Here is a 24,935-nt window from a genome sequence, read left to right on the forward strand (position 1 = left end):
CGTTCAGATTAATCGTAAAATATTCACATTTTTTAAATTGATTTAAAAAATTTATTTAAAAAGACTAATTGTATATTTTTTCTAATTTTTTAAATGTTACTATTGCGCGCTTTAATGTTGTTTTTATTAACATAATTTAAATATAACCGCTTGCCTGCCTGACTGCCTATACTGATAATGTTGCCAAACACATTGTTAACTTTTATACATGGCGTTGCCAACGCTGATATTCCGTTACGTACATTTCGTTCCGTTTCGTTATACTGTGTGTCGCTACTAATTGAATGCGTTGATAAGGTTGCCAGAAAATTAGTTCTCATGGAACAAGATTTGGAACGTTCTGAGGAAAAAGTTGAATTAAGTGAAAGGTTTGTAATGTATTTGAATTATATTTGCTGCTTTTATATAACAAATTTCCATTTTTAATATATAAATTTATTTTCTTTCTATAATACAAATTTAAATATTGGATATTTTAAAATAGCTCAAATGTGTATATTTTAAACGGAATCAAAACAAAAAATTTGTATAAAATATATCTCGTATAAATGAGTGTAGTAGAGAGAAAATTTTTAATTAATTATTTTTGATGTTAAGTAATATTTCTTTACTTTTAGTTCTTAATTTCTACTTTTTATTAAGAACAATCATAACCTTACATTACATACTGGTTTTAGAAGTACAATTTTTTTTTATTTTAAATTTATGATATTTTTGATATATTTGTAATAATTTTAATTCATTTAATTTTGGGGTAGTAATAAAACAATTTTTAAATTACATGTTTTGGTGCAATACAAAAAAGCATATTAAGTTATACCATTTTTGAAGTTCGGATAAAGAGTATCAGGCAAAATCATCAGTACATCCAACTAAGTGCTATACAGCTATGGCAGCGCTTTAACCGATTGTCCATACATTTTTCTCTGGTTAATTTAGGTATGCTCTTTAACCTGGGCGAATTTTATTCTTTAGTCGACTGTGACTAACGATGGTTTTGTGTCAATGCTGAACACTTAAAAATATAATTATTTTTGTAAAAACAGCTGATGTAAATGTTTATGTTAACATAATATAAACTTACCAATTTACATAAAAAGAAATTTACCAATTTACGGTATCAAAAACCCGAATATATTTTGCAGAAAAAGAATTATTACTTAATCGACTGTTACGATTACTTTAACAGACATCCATACAAACATCATTCTCTTTTTTCAAAGTAAAGTCTGAAAAAACTATTTAGATTTTTTATTAAATTGATGTAATGTTTTTTAAATTAGCGTCAGTCGCAGCTTAGATTTGAAATGTCCAATATTTAATTAAGATTTTAAACTGATTGCATACCTAAATTTATATTAATATATAACTATTTTTCTTAAACAGCAAAATTGTGGAACTTGAAGAGGAACTTCGCGTTGTTGGTAACAACTTGAAATCCCTTGAAGTATCTGAGGAAAAGGTATGCTAATATTTTTTATACTAAGTAAATATATATTTCTTATTTTATTCTTTTAACTATATAAATAATTATTTTCATATTCATTAAATTCGTTTCTTCTTTTATTATAAAAATATGTACCGGTTTAAAAAAATATATTATTTGAAATATTAAAACATATGCCACTTTACAAACAAAAATACTATTAGGCCAACCAACGTGAAGAAGAATACAAGAACCAAATTAAGACCTTGAACACACGTCTAAAGGAGGTATTATTACAAATTTATTATATATGGCTTTTGGAAACCGCAAGTGGATTTTATATGTGAAAATAAAAAAAATTATTTGAAATGGTTTCTTTTAAAGAAGATTACAAATGTAATTAATGCATAATTAGTGCTTTTACGGTTTACAAACCAATTTGCACCAAGTCAGCGATTAATTAAAAAAAATTGCTTTCAAATAAATTGCTGCTTACATTTTATTTAAGGAACAACTTAAAACTGTTCTAATATGAAACCATTTTTTGTAACATTTATGTCAAATAAATTTATCATTTTTGATTTTCAAATATTATAAAGCGCAAAATACCGCTAAATTTATATATATATATATATTTATAAATGTCTGATTCATGATCTCATTTAATTTATTTCTTTTATTTAATATCTGTAAATTTGAAAGGATTTTCATTTATTCTAAAAAATAATTAATTGTTTTATATATATATAATTAATATGGAATGCTACTCTAAAAGAAATATTTTTTATTTATATTTAATGTATAAGTTTATATATTTGTTTTAAAGTATAAATTGTTAAATGAATTTCCTTACAAAAGTTATTCAAACGTTTATTTGTATTTTTTAATCTATAAATATTATTTGAAATTTTAAATTACTATATAAAATATCTACCGACGAGATACACTATATTTAATTACGTAATATTTTCTTTTATATTGTTTGATATGATATCAAATATTTTTGAATATTTATTAATATTTATTTTAATTTTTTTTCATTTCATATAATGTTCGATGTTGCTGCTTTAATATTGTTTGTTTTGTGTTATTATTTTTTTCAATGCAATTCAACAATTTTCGACGAATTATTTTTATTTTTTGCCTTTTGCTCTCAATTTTTATATAACAATGCATGTAAAAATATTTTACTAAAACAACAAATACCACTGATACACCGATCCACCGATCCACCAACCTCAAACAATGTAACCGCAACCAAACTTCAATTAACAACGCACTTACGTCTAATATTTGTACTGCTTTATTGTATCTTCAAACGCAAAAAAAAAAAAAAAAATTAAAATTTAAAACTATGGAAAATGATGAAATTTAGGCTACACAAAAAGAGGAAACTTTTGAGAGCCAAATAAGAGTTTTGGATCATCAGTTAAAAGAGGTATTATGCAAAGTAGTTTTTAAGCTATATTGTATCTAATTGTAAATGTATAACTTGGTTTTAAAAAAAAATATTTAATATCGGCTGAGGAAAATATTCACGTTTGTTTATTAAGACAAACAATTAAATTTTTTATATAAAAGAGAAAGTGTTTGATCTGTTGAATATAGTTATATAATTCTATTTAATAAAAATCCATAACAAAATTCTCTAAATAATTTTCGAATGTAAGTTTGTGGAAGTCAAGAAGTTACTACTATAGTATTAATAAAATATTTTATATACATTATTATGTTGTTACGGAAAGTAATCATGCATAGACTATACCATCTTTAATGATTCCATTAGAGTTAAATTCTAAAAGAAGTACTACAGGTCGCTATTGATCGCTATTAATTGCCACTTGACTATCAAACAATATATTTTAATTTAGATACGTTTCCAACTTTTCAACTTGTTTTAGATAGATGCGTAGTATTTAACGATATTAATATTAATATCAATATAAACCGGCTGTATGAGATTTCTTAAAATCATTGTCCTATCCTAACCTCATCTAATCTATGTAATTAGATACGCTTGTTTCACTTATTAAAATTAAGGATTAAAATTGAATTTATATTTGAATAACATTTAAGAGGTAACATTATAGTGAATATAGTGGATTTTAATTGTAGCTATCCTATTCCTTGTGTGTGAACTTTTATTATATTTTGTAATTTTATAATCATTATTTAGTCATCACGTAGTATTTCTCTATTAGATTATCTCATTTAAATAATAGTATTTCTCTTAAGTAGTATTAATTACTAGCATTTTATTATTATTAAAATCAAAAGGAAAAAGAAAATATTGAATTGCACAAATCGTTATTCTCAATTTTAATTTAATGTACATAAAAATATTAAAAATATTGTAGCGAATTCAACGATGTTTTATTAATCTTATTTTATTTATTTGATATTTTCTTTTTTTTGTTCATATTAAAAATGGTATATATAAAATGTAACTAAAACTTGAAGCTTATAACTTTGAAATAGAAGAAAGACAAATCAGCAGAATATGTCATGGCAAGTAAAACAATAAATGAATTAATGTTTATATAGGTGTTTATGAGAAGTGTCCCTCCACAATACTATATATTCATTATTTTTGAACTTTAAATTTGCCTACAAACTCTGTGTTGTAATTGAGTTGTATTGAGCCTGGACTTTGTAAGTTCTAATCAATCGAATTCTTGAAGACAATGTACAGTTTCATAAAATTGAAAACAACTTTTTGTGCATAATTGCAAAAAAAAAACAAATAAATACGATAAAAAATTTGTGTCTAAATTATAATTAAATTATATTTACTCCGAGTGTTTATACATAATTCGCACGTTTAGTCATGTGGAAGATGATCATGGCCACATAATTTTATTTGTTTATGCAATTAAACAAAAAGTTCGGTAGACATTTTATGATAAATCGAAAGTTTTATTTTGAAATAAAAAACATGATATATTATTTGTCTTTCTCAACAAAAAAAAACCAAAAAAAAAACCAAAACGTTAAGGCTCGGGAAGCACAATTTCAAATTGAAAAGGATATTATGCAAATGAAAATAAATCTAGAAAATGTAAGTTACAATATGTAGCACCACTTAAGAAATTCCTCAACCTTGTTAACACATTATTGTATATATATATATGTGTAATATATATATTATTATATACATTGAAGATGTATTTTATTTTAAGCAAAGATTCGAATTCAAAAATTGCAAATATATAAACAATGAAAATTACATTGGCAATTAAAAGTGCTTCGTTTTTAAAGAACTTAAAATATAATAAAAAATAGTGAGAAAAAAGCACACTTTACAACAACATTTACTAATAGACCAATCAACTACAAATGCCCAGTGAGTGCTTAATTACTTTATTATACTTGTTTTTCTAAGCTTCTGAATTTTGCACTAATGCTTTGAATTTCTGTTTTGTATTTAGTAAAAATATTGGGCTTGAGAAATATTCTGAATACATGACGTGGGCACAACAGATTTCTAGGTCGCACTGAGAGACTCTAGTTATTTACACTGCAAAAGTTCTCATAGCGATCAATCAAAGGAACTAAATTCAGTCGGCATTCATGGTTAATTTCTGCTGTCCTTAAAGTGTGTTCTTACTTTTTTTTGTTGATTTTTTAATGCAACGTTGTTTTCAACGTCTGAATTTTTGGCAACCATGGGTTAATGGGTTAGAGTTCAAAAATAAAAGTTTTAAAGGACTAATTTTCAACCTTTCTTCCGAGTTGAAAACAATAAACACATGAACAAAAGCAAAAACTCAATCAAAATCAATAGTTAATTAAAAAAAACCATTATCATGTGAGTGGATGATTGTTAGGAAGAAACGAAATAAAAACAATCAAAAATTTAATCTTTGTAAGAAATGATGCAGAACACATCTTCAATGTCAAAATTAAAAGTCAAGTAGTATAACAATTGTTATTTATTTTATTGAATTTAGTAGATAATAGAATATTATAGTTTATAGCAATATTATAATTTTGTATTTTTTTAAATTAAATTTCGTTTATTTAATTTTAGTATAATATTAATCTTAGCAAATTGTAAAAGATTAGAGTGCTACATTATTTTTGGTAAATAATTAGATTAATAATAGTACTAAATTTGTTGATTGGAATGTTTTACTAATTTTGTTTTTATTGTATTGCAATAAATCATATATATGGTGTTAATTTTTTTAACATATAATACTATAAACATTATGAATACTAATTAAATAAATGTTATACTGTTTTAAATAATCTAGATATAATAAAAATTGCACACTGAATAAATTATTAATGCTGATTTTGGTAGAATTAAAAACATTTTTCTGGTTTTTTTGCAAATTAAAATATTGACAAGGATATTAGTATACATATATTATTAATTATTTATATTAAAATAAATTAATCATTATTTTATATTATTACCCATAAAAATTTTTTTTTCAGTTTTACTTGTAATATTTTTTATAATATTTATCTTTGTCAATATTTTAGTAAAATCCACTTAAAAATTTCCCAAAGTATTTACTTATATAAACTTTTAAATAATCATGAACTAATGTATATATTTATTATTTTTTGAAAAAAAATTATGATTAGGCTGAAGCCCGTGCTGAATTTGCTGAACGCTCCGTTCAAAAATTACAAAAGGAAGTCGACAGGCTCGAAGGTATGTTTCGTAAAGATATTCGAAAACTGTTTTACTATATATTGTACTAAATGAAAATATTATTAATTGTATAATTAAGACACAAAATTAATTACGAAAATAAAAAATAGATTAAGTGACGAGAGTATTTATGTCTTAATAAACTTTTTTATAAAATTAGAAATATATATTAAAAACAATATTTTCTAGAAATTAATTTCTATACATTTATATTTTAACAACTAAATACGACCTTCGTAATATAAATTAAGAGAATTCAATTCATTTTTGAAACTAGTTCAACTTTTAAATTAAAAGCTTGGAAAACTTTTAAACATCCGTAAAATGCAAAAAATTTGATATTTTAAAGAAATAATATTTAATTTTTTTTTCTCCGCCGTTTCCATGTTCGGCTGAATCGTCATTTGTCACGATCGAATTTCATTCACAGATTAAATATATGAGTTAAATTATACAAAATCATTGAAGTAATATAGACATATTAAAAAATTCAAACTTCAAAAAGTTTAGATTTCCGATTTGAGAAAATTATCCCCAAGTTCACATTTAAAAGTATTTAAAAAAATTTTTTTTAGATATGTGTTACTATATAGATAATCATTATTTTAAAGGTAAATATTATCAAGGTCGTATTGTGTTTGTCAGTTAGGATTTTAAGTTCTTTCACTGATATGTTTAAATAAGGTAATATTTAATAATATTATAGTTTATTTTATTCTTTTTTATATGTATTGTTTTCTTGTATCATATTATTTCTTGTAGTTTGTCTCCTCCTTTAGTTTTTTTAAAGATATTTCAGGTTATAAATTATTTTGATGAAATATCTTTAAAGTTTATTAGTAAAATTTTTGTATGTTATATTTTAAATATTTTTATTAGTAATTTTTATTTTATTTAAGGTACAGGTAAATTTTTTTTTTTTCAAATTAAATTTTTTTATCATAATTATATTACGTAAATATTAATTCTATAATATTCTACTAATATTATTATATTATTAAGTAGAGTATGATAAAGGGTGTGTGTGTCTCAGTTTGAAGTTAAGAATAAATTTCCCGTTAAAAATGCCAATACACGCCACTGTTTCATTTTTTTTTGTGTTTTATTTATTAACTACACTTTTCTTCCTATTTTTTAGTGCTGATAGTTGCCACTATCGCTATTTTTTTTAAATTATTTTTTTAAAAGGTAAATTTAATTTGCAGTGGATATTAAGAATTTTGTTTTTTTTAAATTTTTTGTTAAATTGGCTCATAACAGGTTTTATATTAAATTCTAAGTAATTATAATTAAAACAGATTGTTAATCTGTGTTTCCAGGTCTCACCAGAAAAATGTTAAGGAATGACATTTTGTTTTTTGATATTTATATATATGAATGTATTTATTTTAAACTTCAAACTTCAAACTGAAACAACCTTTATAGATATATCTGAATTGACTTTGTATTTAATAATTACTTTTAATATGTATATATACGTTTTTAGAATTTTGTATAAATATTTAAATATATATTATTTTAATTTATTGAAAAATAATTTTTTGCTTAATTTATTTTATAATTTATTTTAATATATATTATATTATTTTACCATATTTTTGTTTTTTACTTCATATTAATTAAATTAATTTTATTTAAAATAAATTTTTTCGTTTTATGTTTATGTTGTGTTGATTAACCATTATCTTCCACTCACCTGACCGCCTGATCGCTACATATCTAATGTTTATGATTTAAATTAATTTAATTGAATAATAAATTAATTGCTTGCTATGCTGTATCCAAATGTAATGGATTTGTTTGTGCTTATTTGTTGATTTATACAAACCAAACCAAACCAAACCAAATAAAATCATCAATCAAATCCACAATTGAAACGAAAATTGCTGCCAAATATTGCTTTAAAATCGCTAAAACTCTGTTGCTGCCCGCTTAAAACACACAATCGAACACAAAAATTTCGATTACAGATGATCTGATGACCGAGCGCGCAAAGAATAAATTGTTACAAGAAGAGATGGAGGCCACTCTACATGACATACAAAATATGTAAAATACAAAATATAAAAGATAAAAATAAAAATAAAAACAAAACGTATAACACATTGAAGGGTTCAGCTTCAAAAACACAAAAACACAAAAAAAAAAAAAAAATACCCACTAACGTTTTTCTGTTGTCTTTTCTAAACTGCAAATACACTGCCAACAGTTTTCAATATATTTCTTAAAATTAATTAAAGTAATATTATAAAATAAAATATGAACTTCAATAAGTGGGCACGGCAATGCATTAAAACAACGACGACAAACCATTATTTCAAGTTGTTGCCAAATGTAAAATATACATTTGTATCTGAAGCTGAAGCGGACAATGTGTTTATGTTTTATAATATATTTTTTAAAAGTAGTAAAGCAACAACAAATTAAAAGAAATGAAGAAAAAATAAAATTGAAGATTTATTTTTACTAAATCTTGTATGCAGAAGACATTAAAAGACAATAAATAAAAGACAGAGTATAGCTACTCTCTTCTCACCGCTTTAAAATTACTTCATAATTTCTCTATTACTATAAATGAATATTAAATGAGAAATAGTAAATATTAAAGTTGTGTGTGAGAGATATTTGCATTAAAAAGTCATTCCATTTAAAATATTATTTTATTTTTAAAAATAACTTATTTTTATACATTGCTTTATTTTCTGCTACAAATTGCAACAAAAACTAAATTATAGAAATTATAATTTTTATGTATTTAATTTGCCAGTAATAAAATAAATGCATTCTTTTCTATTTATTTTTAATTTATTAAAACAACAAAAAAAAAAAAAAATTGATGCAATACAAGTTTAAATAAATAATTATTTATTTTCTATAAAACTCTATGTAATATTACTTTACATTATTTTCAACAAAAAAAAAAAACTAAAATATTGCAAAATATATTCATTGAAGATACTATTACTAACATAAAAAAATTTATTCGAAGAAAATTCAAAAATATTATTTATAAATTAAATTTATTTTTTAATAGAGCATGTTTTGTATTTATATTTTTTTGGCGATTACAATTGTATTATTTGTTTGTATTAAAAATGCTAATTTTGCTGATTATATTAAATTTATTATATATATTAAGTTAACACAAATTCAAAAGAACAACTAAAGCCGTAACAAATTATGTCAACCAATTACATTTATTTTTGTATTTAAGTGCTTTATTTCAAACCTTTAAGAAGGTAAAATAAATATATTCCATTTAAAAGAAAAATAATATAAAAAAATTTTTATGACAATAAAATGCCACTTCTCTAATAATAATAAATAAATCTGTATTATACGATTTTATATGTATTATTAATATGAAATACAATATTCTCTGAAAATATAAGATTCGTTGCAAACAATCATTGAGACGACGATAAATTATGAAAATCTGTTTCGTTTTCGAAAAATTCATTTACTCTATTTTTAGAGTTGTATATTTGTATATTGGAATTTTATGCTGATATATTACAATACGTTTATACTCTTTAAAAATTACATAACGCAGTGTTTGGCAACAAGATTGTAAAAGTATTTAACAAAACTTATGAAATACAAAAACATATATATCAACACTCTCTATGTGATCTTCACAGTCCAAATGTTTATACCTATACATGTAATATATATATTTTTATAAAAATTTAATAAATTTACCATTTTAAATTTTTCCAAACTGTGCTTGAACCAAACCAACCTAACGCGTTATCCTACTCCACGCTTAATCGCAACTAACCACGTACAAACAATTCTACGTACAGATGAGTTAATTATTGAAAAAGAACATTACGCCATTATTGGCGACAGTTTGGATGCAGCATTTGTTGATTTAATGGGAATGGAACCAGATTATAATGATCGTAATCCAAAACCACCAACACCAAAATTACCGACACCAACCCCGGAAGAAATAGCTGCTGCTGAAGAAGCAGCTGCTGTTGCCCGTGCAGCCGCTGAAGCTGCGGAACGTGGTGAAACAGAAGCAACACTGATTGTAGGAGCTGTTGAAGGAGCAGCTATTAGTGATGTGGTTGGTGAAGTGGGCGTTGCTGTTGAACTTGTAATTAAAGAGCCAACCCCACCACCACCTCCTCCACCACCATTTGAATATGCTATTGATTTGCCACCAGAAGGTGCTGAAGTACCTTATGTAAAGAATTTTGAAGGAATCGACATTATAATACCTGAAACAGAAGTAAAAGTTGAATTAGTAGAAGGCTCATTAGCAGTTGAAGTTACGCCGGTGCCACAAGAGAATCAAGTACTAACAGTTGAAGCTGCAGTCACAGAAGCTTCTACAACAACAACTGCTGTTGCTGATGTAGCTACGGCAGTTTCTAATCAGTCTGGGGCTACTGCTGAAACAGCTGTGGTAGTTACTGCTACTGTAACGACTGAAGCTACTGTAGTAGAATCTGCGCCTACAACTGAGGCTACTACATCAGAACCTGCACCTGTAGTAGAACCTACTCTAACTTCAACAGAGACATCATCAACTTAATGTTACCGATACATTAATAATACAGTTGATTGAAAAATAAATTTTCTTAAATAAAAAGGATAAAGTATTAAAGATGCCGTGTGTCTATGAAATTCAACATTCAATCTATTTGTCAATCTCTCACTTTTCCGCATTTAATTTATCTACTCATACTTACGAATGTTATGACTAAATTTTAATATTTTCTACTAAATTTTGTACCTGTTTTTGTACATGTCTAAATTTTCATTTTGCTAAATTTATTTATATTTACATTGTTTCTTTGCTCTTTTCTTTCGCTATCATTCTTCTTTCTTTATTTTCTCTTTTTTTATGTAATTATATCGCTTTTACGACATTCACTTCATATGCTTTTTCACTTGCTTGCTTAATCTAATGCTGCATAAAATGCAAAATATAAATAAAATCAACACAGATGATCTTATTGTTGAAAAAGAGCGTTACTGTCTAATTGGTGACAGTCTTGATCTGGCTTTTCTCGATCTTATACCTGGACTTGAACCATTTTACACGGAACGTAATCCTAAACCACCTACACCAAAATTGCCAACACCTACACCTGAAGAAATTGCTGCTATGGAAGCTGCTAAAGCTGAGGCTGAAGCAGCAGCAGAAGCCGCAGCAGCAGGAAATGGTGAAGCACCTACTGGTGAAGCAGCTGTAGAGGGAGTAGAAGGTGCAGCACCTGTTGAAGCGGAAGTAGTACCAGAAGCACCTAAAGAACCAACTCCACCACCACCGCCACCACCACCATTTGAATATTCAATAGATTTGCCACCAGAAGGTGCTGAAGTACCATACGTCAAAAACTATGAGCCCCCACCACCCGGTTCTGAGGAACAAGCCGCACCGGTAGAAGGTGCACCACCAGCAGAAGGCGCACCTTCAGCAGAGGGAGCACCACCAGCGGAAGGTGCAACAACAACAGAGGCTGCACCACCAGCAGATGTTGCAGCTGCTCCTACAGAAAGTGCAGGACCTGCTTCTGATGCCGCTCCAGCAGCATCTACTGCAGAAGCTTCAACAGCTGCAGAGGCTGCACCCGCTTCGGAATCTGCTCCACCTGCAGAAGCTGCACCGGCTGTTGACAATGCACCTGCAGGCGAGGGGCAAACTACGGAACCTGCACCAGCTGCTGACGCTCCTCCAGCATAAATCAGGCTACACATATATTGCAACTAATTTTTTTTGCATGCTAATTATAATTTTGTATTTTTTTTAATATTTTATTTTTTTGAGATTATAATAAATGGCTGACAGCATAAATAATTTTAAATTTTTATTTATAAAAAATGAAAGTTCTTTTGAAAAACAAGAAAGAAACTCCGTTCTTTCGCCTCTGCTTTGCCTTTTTTGTAATTAAAGTTTAAAGCAATTTTACCACCAACTACTAATGCCAAGGCTAAAAATTACGAATGTGCTGCTTTAATTAAGGTAATAAATTTTTTTATGTTTCATATTATTTATTTTAAATATTTTGTTTTATATATTATTTGTTATATTGTTTTATATATTATTTGTTATATTATTTGTGAATTTTATGTATAAAGTACAACTATTTTATTCTTAAAAAAAGGTATATACTTAAAAACATCAAATATAAATGGATGATGACCTTATAGATCTGAATTCAGATTAATCACTGACATTTTTACTTAATATGCTCTTTTCATATGCCATCTTTCAAAATCGAGATGAAGAACACTGACACTTGTATATTCTGTGAAATACAGGATGAAACATTTTCTATCTTATCTGCGTGTGTCCTGCGGACACAGTGTCTCCATCTGGTATTTTTTAAATCAAATGAATTTAAAGTCTTGAAGGAATGGATATTGTTAAGTTAGGACATTTCCTTCAGAAATAGTACAATATATATCAAATGTCATTGTGTATTATTGTTTTTATAATATTATTCGATTTTTTTTTTTCAATTTATATGATCTATATCCAGCAACTAACTATCTAGTTACACTACTTAGTTACAAGAGATCATCTGGCTACTGCAATAAATTATTTAATATATTTCATTTTAAATCATATTGAGTTTATCTATTGCATTTCCCTTCAATTAAATATTTAAATATCACTGAGGTCCTATGCTCCATTGGGAGATGAGGATAGAGGAGATACGTTTTCTAGTTCCATTGTAACATTCTATTTAAATCCTTTAAGTTATGTAATATTTAGTGACATAATTTCGTTGTGTTTCATTGGTTATAGATTATACATGTTTTAGTTATTTACTGTACTTGTAGTGTAAATTATTTTTTCTTAATTGTTAGTTTAACGTATTTTGTTTTCCATTAGTTAATAATTTTTTAATTATTTTTTATTTTCTAATTATTTGCAAACTTTGAAAAATAGACGACCTCGTCTTGGAGAAGGAAAGGTACAAGGATATTGGAGACGATCTCGACACTGCTTTTGTCGAACTTATTCTCAAGGAATAAATTATTCATTAGCTTGCAGCAACAACAGAAAACAACAACAAAATCAACAAGCACAACAGCTAAAAAAACGGCACATAAATATTGCTATTATAAATGTTGCTATAAAATTATAGCAACAGTTTTATAGCACAAACACAGCTTAATGCAGTTGAACCCAATTAAATTTTTTGTTAAAATATATTATTGAGATGTTTGATTTTGTAGTGTAAAATAAAGTAAAAATCAAGTATTTATTACATCAGAAATATTTTTTTTTGCTTTCTTTAAAATGTACATCTGTAATTTGTTGTTTAGTATACACTTTGCAATTTTTTAATTTAAATAAAATTCTTAATATTATTAAAAAAACTTATATAATTTATTTTTTAGTTTTCATTTTAAATAAAAGTATCATTTACAATAATTAAAAACTTTTGTTTTTTTTTTAAAGTTTGCATATTAAGTCAATTTGAAAATTTGCTTTTTATTGCAGAAGAGGTCAGTAAAGGTAAGGAGAAGTACAAAACAATTGCCCAAGAATTGGAGTATGCCGACCTGAATAATTACTAAAAGCACTTATTTATATCATTAACAATATTAAAATCGAAGTACTAACACCGACCGAGGCAACTCATAAAATTGCAGTTCAACATTAAAAATTGCCAGTAAATTTAATGCTCATTATGACAGTTTATGGTTTAGAGAACGGTTTAGAACGCTTTATATGCAAGCAAAAAAATAATTTTTTTTAATTACAAAAAAATACACATAACATAACTTATGTCCATAACAATTATTAAGTAATAGTCATTTCAGTAGAAATAGAAGAACAAATTAATATATAAAACTGCCTTATATCTTTTCTATTAATAAGTTAAATAAATTAACAACTAAAACTTTACAAAAAAAAATAAAAAAACCATTTTTATACTAGTTTAGGTTTAATTTTTATATGCTATATATTTATTTATAAAAAAAAGTAGTTTACTAATCGATATGAAGTGCAATGCAAACATATAAAGCCTATTAATATTTGACATTAACGATGTTTTCTGGTTTAAATAATCCGAAATGTCTTAAAAATAAAATCTTCCAAATACAACAAATAAGCAACAAAATATCTTTCAACACAAAAACAGCAAATCCAATAGATACATCGAAGTTATCCTTATGACGGAATTTGCTTTAATAGCATTTCTTTTGCTTTAACGTTAATAAAATAAAATTAATTTACAAAAGTTTTTGTTTTAAGATCATGAATCGAAATCATTAAATCGTATAATAGTTATGTCAAAATTTAAACAACTTATACATTAATAATGAGAACTCAAATGGGAAAGTTTCTTCTAAAAAATTTAGCTCTAACTCTTAAACTTATATGGCAGATGTTGGTAATAATTGATTTAAGTTTTGATAGAAATCTGGAATATTGATTGAATATCAACTGAATTCAACTGAGTGCCTTGGATGCCATTTGCTTACTATGTAATTAATGTAATTCTAATAATAAAAACAAATGGAATTTTTAACATCCATGTGTCGTAGGAATATCCATATTACGTTAGCATATAAAAAAGTTGTTCCTCTAAGAAATAAGAAAAGTATCAAAAGAGCATTCAAACTCAACATACTATGCTCACATTACATGTATGTAGGGAATGTATTTATAATAATATACAATATCATTCCTATAATAATTTTGTTATATGAATATGAAAATATTAAGGATCCAATATATTTCATCTTTTGAGTCATACATAAGGAACAAATTTTAAGTGAACTATGACCATATATGATCACAAATGCAGTTGTCAAATTCAACATGTCCAATATATCGAAATTGTGTTATATTTTCGGCAGAACTTCATAAAAAAAATATATAAATGAAATTAGCTGCTGGAATATAGAAAAAATGATGATATTTAATTTTCTTTTTAATTTTCTTTAAACTTTAATTGATTGTACTTCATATCTTTAAGTAAATGCTTTCTACTTAATGCTTGTATTTTGCAGAATAACAGCAATTGCAATTGGAGCCTAGATTTGTTGCTTCACTCTTTAATTTAGCTGTAGTTTTAATTATAAAAAATAAAAATCTGTTAAAAATATTTTAAACTTTGTATTTATTAAATATTATGCATTCATTTTTAAAACAAGAACAGGATAACCAAAAAAAAAAACCTAACACAAATAAAGTGCAGCTTTTATTAAAAAAAATAAATTAAAAATAATAAAACTAAGAGTAAAACGTATATTTAAGATTTTTTATGATAAATAAATTGTGTTTTTCGCATTAATTTATAAAATAATAATAATATTTTACAAGTATATTACAAATTCAAAGTGCTTTAATTTAATTATACGAGTAGGATTACTATGAAGTTTTTTTTAATCGATTTTAGCTGGAATCCATATATCGGCTATTATATTAATAAACAAGAACAATTCTTTGTTTAAATGAAATGAAAATTCTATTATATAATTTTTTTTTTATTAATTATTGCAAAACAGCCTATTGGGTTTACAATTAAAAATGAAACGTGAAGTTATTCAATTCATTGAACACCTGCTTTATACAGCGCAAACGATCAATGATTATACTCGTATATTGAATAAGTTAACTCGAGTTTTCGCTTAAACGTTACTCTTACATCCCAGATAGCTGTCCGCTAATCTATTTTATTAAGTAAAATGATATCAGTCTCATTAATGCCATAGTTCTATTCCAGTGAAGATTTAATTTTTAAGACCTGTTAATATCTTTCATAGGAACAATGCTCTAGTTAACTAGTTGTAACACTACGATTAACTTTCACGGCTTCAAGAAAAGATGTGTGAGCATCAAAGATATACTAACAACAAATTATACGATGTTCTTTATTTCACACTATAGGTCTGGATGATGGCTTGCATGACAGCTATAGTAGATATCACAGTTTGCTCTTGTAGAGGAGCCTTATACTATTCATCGCATAAATGGCGGTAATATTAGCCTTACATTTATTGAAGACAGAGATATCGGACATTCCAGGTTAATATCTGAAAATTATGATCACTTGTTTGTTCACGTGGTTCGTCATGTCTCTGGCTTTGTCACTTCCTTCATTGTCGTCTGATTTTGCGTGATGTGTGCCACACCCTTATGCATAACCCAAACTTAGGGTGCTGTAGATAAGAATCGTTGTACTATTATTCCATTGTCCAGCGGGTGGCAGGTAAGTACCCAGGGATGCCACGTAGAGACTGTGCGACAACTTAGATTGAGGATGACAAGGATTTCAATGGCATTGTCTAAGTTAAATGCAAACAATGGGCACGCGCACCAAACCCAATACATAATAGATATATAAAATATATGTTAAATGTAATTAAATTATAAACTATTAATATACTAGTAATAAATTGGTGAAATAGTAAAATATCAAAACCCAATTTCATTATTTTTGGTAGTGATTATAGTCATATCTTAGTTAGTGATTGATTAAATTTAACTGCAGACAAAATGCATTGATATGCATTTTAGGACCACTGAATAAAGGTGTGCAATTATTTACATACACATTGTGTTTTTAATGTTCGCAAGTTGCTAAAACTTGTGTATATGCTATTAACTTAGTACGAAATTGAAAATAGATAAATAGCGATATATGTTTACATTCATGTTTAACGTAATTTGAGAACAATTATATTGAGAACAAAACGATATCAGGATGGCTCCTCCAGCAAGTAAAGTTTTATTGAAGAAATGACGTAAAACTATTTAGATATTAAATTGAAGATTATGCATAATATGAATGCAGGAGAAACAGTTTTCTTCTGCAGGTTTTTGTATTATGGAATTAGCAAAACATATTGTATGTGCAAAATTTCAAAGGAACGTTTAACCTTATTGTTAGCTGGCAATGCATTTGATGATTTAAGTTAAAAGCATACCTTATTTTTGAAGAATGGTTCATACATATTCCTGTCTGGAAAATAAAACATATTAAGGGAATAATAAATTAACTAATAAAGCTCTGCTTGCTTTAGATAATGTAACGTCAAATCCAAAGTGGAGTTTTTGCCGAAAAATACCACGGCTTTACTCCAGTCGATGAATCAAGGTGTCATATCAATTAGACACCTTATGGTGCGCATTATCTACAAAAAATCTTTTCGAATGCTCATAGAAGCAACAGATAATCGAAGGTGCCGAAAAACTTCCTAGAAAAGCAATCTTTATGGCCAGAATGCGTCCTCAGAAATCCTGTGTCTGAAGTTGATACCAATATAAATGATGTTGCAAAAAAGGGCAGTAGAAGCTGGTTTTGTTGTCTACATTATAGATGACGTCAGCCAACTGTTATATCATTCGAAACTGTTGGATTAAAGAAACGACAGAGAATAGAATAATAGTTTTAACTAAAATCGCAAATTCTGAAAGCATATTTTGATAAAATTGATGGAGTACTCAATGACCATAAAATTGGGGGCTCACTTTCTAAGCATAGCTCGGACATTCCCAAAAAAGTTTATGAAGCTATGTAACCATATAAAGAAGCTCTAAAACAGCAGCAAAAAAAAAACAAGTCAAACAGCGAACATTATATTTGGTTTGAAAATAATCATAAAGATAGTAAGAATATAAATATCAGTAAATAAATATTTATCAGATATAGGAATTCAATATAAATTTTTTTGTTGTTCTTGAAGTCGATATATATAGGTTTTTTGTTTTTTTGGTACCAGTTTAATTATTTTCCATACAGTTATCTGGAATTATTGGTTTCGTTTAACGGGTTTTCGTTTTCCGGTCAACTTATTTGAAACGAGTTAAGGCCATTAGGCGAGGTATAGGTGTATAATTACATCTGAACCATCAAACAAATGAAAGTTATATCCAAATATAAACTGACTGAAATATTAAATATTTTTAAATTTGCTTATGTCGTATGCCATATAGTATTTTATATGAATCGTAACAATAATCGGTATCCGGTATTGTCCTCTTTCAACTTTCTATCGATCTCGATTGCTGATCGACGTCATTAATTTGAACACCTCTTTGCTACAAAAGTTCGGGTCGACGTCATTCTCCCATCGCAAGCATTTTTTACCTTTCAACAGTTTAACATAAACTGTCATGTCAGTATGTTTAATTGAAAGTTATAGAACATAATTAATAATTTTACATTGCTAAGATAGCTTTTAACTATCGTACCGCCTTTACAGAAAACAGCATTAATTGCGTGCATGCAATTTAAAAAACGTGAAAATCACAAAAATAATATTTGGAAAGTTATACTGAAAATACAAGTTAGGATTAGACTGTAGGCATCAACAGAACTGTACTGTTTTGTACTGCTTTCTTGATGAGTATTGCAAATTAAAAATCCCCTAATCCCCTAAGGCAAATCATATTTGTATAGCAAACTGGAACACTGGAACACTGCTACAATTACTAACTGTATGTCATCAACATTAGCTAAGTCTTTTGGTTCACACGCACTTGAACTAGGATGGTGTAAGTAAAATAATGTAATATTTCAGTGTTCATATATTTAACATATATAACAAATATGTTTATAACATATATGTATATTGTATTGTAGTAAATGTTTGTATCATTCGAATAGGTTATGCGAATAGGATTATTTGAATGGAGAAATTCTACTATCTGTAAGTTTGTCTGTGTAATAAAATATATAAAATATTATACTATAAGCTTTATAAACATTATTTAACGTGAACCTTGTTGAGTAGGATCTCCAACAAATCCTATGCTTAAACAAATGAACACCCCACCATTGTTCACTAACGCCAAATTAAAATAATTTAAAAAAAATATTTGCATTCTTTAAAAACTTTTTTTTAAATATCAAATTGCGTAGAAAAATTATTGAAAAACGAAAAACTATTTGTTTATTTAAAAAAAAACTTATTAAAATAAGAAATTTCAAATAGTATATTTTCGTTTAATTAAAAGTGAAAAAATATTAATATGATTTATGTGAAAATTTGAAAAATATCATCACTGCACTTTATGTGATGACCTATGATGGAAAATCGTTTATATAAATATTTTTAATTATTTCAAATTCATTTTCAGCGTAAGGAAATGCGCACAAAGCAATAAAAATTTATACAGAAAAATGTATGCAAACAATTTTTATAATAGCTATTTTTAAAACTTTAAGATATAGAGAAATAAAAACAAATATGAGAAACGAAAATATTTAACGCAAAATTTTGTAAGAATTTCTATAGAAAGTTCTAGCCACCACAAAAGCGCAACATATAATAACATAATAAGCATTACGAGAACCGTACGAACAACCTACGAGTACACATGTACATGGAAAAGGAACCAAATTGGTGTGAGTGTATGCATGTATTAATAAAATTGTACAAATTTCAATTTTTACATATAGTTTGACTTCTTATGAAAGCCATAAGCAGGTGCTTTTCTATTGATCATATCGTTTGAGTGTAGGAAATTTATTATATATAAAATAGTGGGAAAATATTTTTGTTTTCAAGCGAGACAAAAGTTTTCTTACAAATGAGTGCCCATCACGAGCACATCATGAAAGCACATAGCAATAGCGTAGGTAAGAAAACTTTTAGGCGTAACGAAAAATAGTGGGACTTTTTTTTGGATTATAAATAAAATTTTCTCTTGGTGTTTTTGTTTTTTCTTTCTTGTTTTTATACAATAAATGTTTTAACAAAATTGTGTATTTATATTTGTGGAAATTCACTTTTTAAAGTATTGGTGACTTTTCTATGGGAGACAGTTTTGCACAATGCGTTTGCATATGATCTGTAGAGGGCTTTGTGGGTTAGAAAAGTTGGCCGACATCAGTGTTCTCGGGGTTTTGACAGCGTATAGTGTGTTTGGAACGCTAAGGTTAGTTCCTGCAATTAAGGATAAGTGTGAAATTTTTTTTTATGGATAAAATATGAAATCGCATTTATTCTAAAATAAAATAAAAAAAATTTGTAGTGCTTCATTTCAAAAATAAAAAATTAATAATAAAATTAATTATATGTATGATTGAATGACTTCTATATATATATATATAAATATATATATATATATATATATACATTTGTATATATATATGTATTTTGTATATATGTGCGTGTTGTATAAAAAAAATTGTAAAAAGTATAAAAAAATTAACAAACTAAAATGACAAAGTTTAATTCATAAAAAGTAAAAAATGTTGTCAGTAAATTTTTCAGCATATCAATTATGGTTTAATATATATATATAAAAAAATATGCACCCATATTATTAAATCAAATAAATAAAAAATATTTTATATGTATTATGCAACAATAAATCTTCAAAATACTGACCACACAATTCAAAAATTTATAATATAGAGAGAAGTCATACTCAACAAATCCTAGTAATTATTTGAAAATATAAACTGTACTTTTACCGTCTTTTATATAAACTTTCAAATATAATAATTATATATAAAAAATTCTTTAAATGGAATTTTGTAACCAAATCGCTTTTGAAACAAATACAAATGCAATTTCAATCTAAGTGAATGCGTCTAACATAAAAGCTCCTAATGATTTTTTTTGCACACAAATATATATACAATGCTAGTATAAACTCAATATCATATAAATATATGTATTTAATATATAAAAATATCTGAGACACCTGCATACAATTTATTTTTAAAACTTACCCACATAAAATAAAGTTGATCATACAAACATATACAAAGCATACTACAAAGCATTTACATATAAATATGTGTGTACTTTGTATGTATCGAAACTTTGAAAGCTTTTCGTATCACATACAAACAAATCGTTTTTATAAAAATTTATCCTTGAGATCGTCGTTGTCGAAATATTTATATATCTGAATATAAATTTTTTATCATAAAGTCCACCCACTCATTTACTAAATTTTAACATAATTAATAAAGAGTGTATATTAAGAGGCAGGTACAGATTATACGTATTATAGTATTTTATGGGTTAAATGCGTTGAAGATATCATTGGTTTGATCACCGTTAAGACAAAATAAGACAATCGGACGAGATATTCCACAATCTTATCAACTAATCCATTAGTTTATATAAATTTTTTTATCAAATATATAAATTGTACACAATATATGGAGACAAGCTCTTAGTTTATTTTTAAAACTTGCCTTATGTTGTTTCACCTTCATGTATATCTACATATTTATAAAATTAATTTAACGTCTTATTTTAATACATATTGTTTTTTACATGTTGTCTTTAGTCGGCCTTGTCTTTAGTAAGTTTAATTGTTTTAGGTTTCACGAATTTAAAACAACAAACTATTTCAAATTCAATACTATTTATACAAGTAAGATGCTAAAATAAAAATCTAAATTAAAGTATTGATTCTTGATTTTTAAAGACAACACCGCATATGTACAATTATTCAAATCTTAAAGAGTAAGGGCAAATATACTATTACTCTCTCTTTCCAGAATGTGAACTTTATTTAGAAAAGTAATAACGTATGGGGCCAAGGACGACTCACGTCTATAATAGCCACCTAAGTAATTAAGTAAATAGTAACATACGCTTGTGCTTTAGGTGTTAATTTATACATGCTGTTATTTTGATTCTAGACAATCTTAAATTGAATAGATGTTTTCTCACTTTTCAATGCCAAGCGAGCAAATCGAAAGAAATTCTAATTAAGTAGCGCTTTGTATTTTTATCCTAAATATAGGATTATTGATATACAATATTGTTTTAGATATGCTTTACTGTTCTAATAATATCCTGAATTTTTGTTTTTTAGTTTTTATATAATACTTTCTTTTTCTTTCCATATGAGACACAGAATATATCATATTCTCTGAGCCTGATACTATGCTCTCCTATAGGATAGTTTTACATTTAAAGACTGAAATTGGAAGCAAACGCTCCTCACCATATTTCAATTAAAATAAAATGTATATAATTTTTAATAACACTGATAAAAGTATTTGAGGTTCATACTTCCGATGAAGTAGTAGATTAGAAGATTAAGTAGATCAAGAAAGTAAGATAGAATGTAGTTTAGAGTATAAATCTTAAATTTCTATAGTCATGCTATTCACCAAGTAGTATTGTACTTAAAATTACATATATAACTTTAAGAAAATTGATTAGGGGCTGATAAGATTGAATAAGGATGTATACCACTGCTATTAATTCAAATCATCTTTTTTTTACTTCGGTTAAAGTTTTTTGTTTAGAAAATGAAATTTCTAAAATAGAAACCAAGATGTCATAATAATTCCATTAACATCGTCATTTGTACATCTGCATTCTTGTGAGGTAATATATATATATATATATATATATATATTTGCTACATATCGAAGCAAATGGGTATTCTTATAAAAAAAAGCTTATAAGTAGGATGTACATTCATCCTACATATAAATGAAATGCACACAATTTCAAGTAATTAAACTAAAAAGAGGTTCAATGAAATGAATTTTTAAAATTATAAAATTGAGTACCAATATGAATTAACATTTCGATCAAAAATTGACCCAGAAAGCTTTAACTTCATCTATTGTTGATTTGCTAGGAATTCGATTCAAAAACTTATACATAGTTTACACACACAATGAAAGAAGCAATTTTATTAGAACATCTAGAATTTCAAAGCCTTCGGATAGAAGTCCAAATAATGACATGTTCCACTGCTGGATTTTTATTAAAAAAAAATTTATTTTTAAATTTTAAATGGTGAAAAGCTCTAAGAATTCGTTTACACTTTTTTGAAAAATAAAAATTAACAACAACAACAAACTAAGATTGCGTGGGTATGAAAATTAATTTTGAAAAATCTATCTATAGCGCAAAAGCCATACGTTTATTGATTCACTAAATAAATTGTTTATATCAAAATACATTTCTTATAAAAAAATTATTTGATATTAGGCATTCATTCGGTTTTTAGTGTATGTATAAGTTGAACTCGTTGTTAGCAATATGTTACGATTAAACCCACAGATCTTTAGCGTGATTAAACTGTAAATAATATAGTAATATTCTTTGTTAGTTAAACTTATGTATCCTCATTCGTTGGAACTTTATAGCTTTATTATGGACATAAAATATCAAAGTAAACGTGAACTTAGTTAAAAAAATTAATTTTTTGCTGCATCTCAACCTGTAACATGAGATCTCAACATTTTTTTCTATAATGTCATGGCTGTTAAATTGATGATATTAAATATTTGCTTGGTGTTAATAATTAAAAATGCAATCACTTCAATATCGTACTCAAAGAAATTTTATTTTTTCTTAAATTCATTTTAAAAGAATTTACTGATAAATTTGTTTCGTTAAGTATTTGATTAGTAAATTATGCAAATTCATTCTATGAAAATTTTATATTATAACAATATTTTTTAGTCATTATAATTGATTCTCTTTTACATGCATAATACTATTAATTTAAGCAGTGTATATATTAAATCTAAACATATACCTACAACAAAATATTTAAGCTATACAAAATATATTAATACAAAAGTATTTAAAATGCTCTTTTCTTCAGATTTATAATTCCTAAGAACTATATAAAATAATTGAAGCAGTTCATTTAATATCTTTAAATAATTTCTGTATACAAAACAGAATCAAAAACTATTCAATACATTAGTACAATTGTATTAATAAGTACAATAATAATACAATAGTTTTAAATACTTATTGACAGAATCTACCTTGTCTGGTTGCCAGCACTTTAGACCCGTCATTGAAAAAAAAAACAGATAATTTGTTAAAAATTAACAATAAAATCACTCATCGATTAAAACCAGGTTTTTGGTAATAACTTAATAAAAAAATGAAAAACTAAATTTCTGTTCCACTTAAGGTTAGTAATAGTTTAAGAGAGTCTTGAAATTAATATATGTGTTTAATAAAAAAAAAAATAACAGCGATGTTATCAACTATATACCATTTTTCTTTTAATAAACACTGCAACTGAGATAGTGGAGATGAATTAAATGAAAAGATTTTCAAATGAAAACCACAGAATGAATTATTTCAATTCAAATTTATATTAAAAAACTAAAAACTAAGCAGATCAAATAGTGCAATATATCATAATTGGACACAATGTTGATATCAACGCATCAAGTTGTAAGGTTGTAAATGGTTTAAAACCAGTACGCTTACTAATTTGCCGTTGATAACTTCTACCTAACTTTATCATTTTATTGTTTCAGTATTTAATTATTTAATAATATAAATTATTTTATTTTTCAGTGTTTTTCTTCATTTATTTTTCCTTCCGTCAGTTATAAAAACAAAACACATACAACATGGATGCCATCAAGAAGAAGATGCAAGCGATGAAGCTTGAAAAGGATAACGCCATTGATAAGGCCGATACCTGTGAAAATCAAGCTAAAGACGCAAATGCTCGCGCCGATAAGCTCAATGAAGAATTACGTGATTTGGAAAAAAAATTGGTGCAGGTTGAGGTTGATTTAGTCGCCTCAAAAGAAGCTCTCGAAAAAGCTAACCAAGATTTAGAAGAGAAAGAAAAATTGTTGACTTCTACTGAATCTGAAGTAGCCACTTTAAACAGGAAGGTACAACAAATTGAAGAAGATTTAGAAAAATCTGAGGAACGCTCAACCACTGCCCAACAAAAATTGTTGGAAGCCACACAAGCTGCTGATGAGAACAACCGGTAATTGTAAAATTTTTATATTGAAATTAAACAAAAAAAAAAACAAATAATTTCTGTTTGGTTAGTATGTGCAAAGTATTGGAAAATCGTTCTCAACAAGATGAAGAGCGTATGGATCAATTGACTAATCAATTGAAAGAAGCTCGTATGTTGGCTGAAGATGCTGA

The 24,935-nt window shown here is 26.3% G+C and overlaps 2 protein-coding genes across 19 annotated transcripts in view; both read left to right on the forward strand.

The window, feature by feature from the left end:
- The window catches only part of LOC119678753 (tropomyosin-2), a 47,192-nt gene extending 33,961 nt beyond the window's left edge, over positions 1-13,231 (forward strand). For 3 of the 18 annotated variants that reach the window (XM_038090787.1, XM_038090778.1, XM_038090789.1), the window contains 5 exons: positions 298-368; positions 1,387-1,462; positions 1,651-1,713; positions 6,023-6,092; positions 11,054-12,166. In XM_038090787.1, coding sequence (XP_037946715.1) covers positions 298-368; positions 1,387-1,462; positions 1,651-1,713; positions 6,023-6,092; positions 11,054-11,793 — 1,020 coding nt within the window. In that variant the 3' untranslated portion in view covers positions 11,794-12,166. Of the gene's footprint in view, positions 1-297; positions 369-1,386; positions 1,463-1,650; positions 1,714-2,801; positions 2,865-6,022; positions 6,093-8,062; positions 8,220-9,898; positions 10,715-11,053; positions 12,167-13,005 lie in introns of those variants that run through there. The other 15 variants (XM_038090788.1, XM_038090779.1, XM_038090792.1 and 12 more) reach the window with 11 other exon arrangements.
- A 6,643-nt stretch (positions 13,232-19,874) lies between these two features.
- The window catches only part of LOC119675497 (tropomyosin-2-like), a 5,755-nt gene continuing 694 nt past the window's right edge, over positions 19,875-24,935 (forward strand). The window contains exons 1-3 of the mRNA XM_038086704.1: positions 19,875-19,959; positions 24,339-24,768; positions 24,834-24,930. Coding sequence (XP_037942632.1) covers positions 24,395-24,768; positions 24,834-24,930 — 471 coding nt within the window. The 5' untranslated portion in view covers positions 19,875-19,959; positions 24,339-24,394. The remainder of the gene's footprint in view (positions 19,960-24,338; positions 24,769-24,833; positions 24,931-24,935) is intronic.

This window comes from Teleopsis dalmanni, chromosome 2 (genome assembly GCF_002237135.1).
Source record: "Teleopsis dalmanni isolate 2A chromosome 2, ASM223713v2, whole genome shotgun sequence".
Taxonomy (NCBI): Eukaryota; Metazoa; Arthropoda; class Insecta; order Diptera; family Diopsidae; genus Teleopsis; species Teleopsis dalmanni.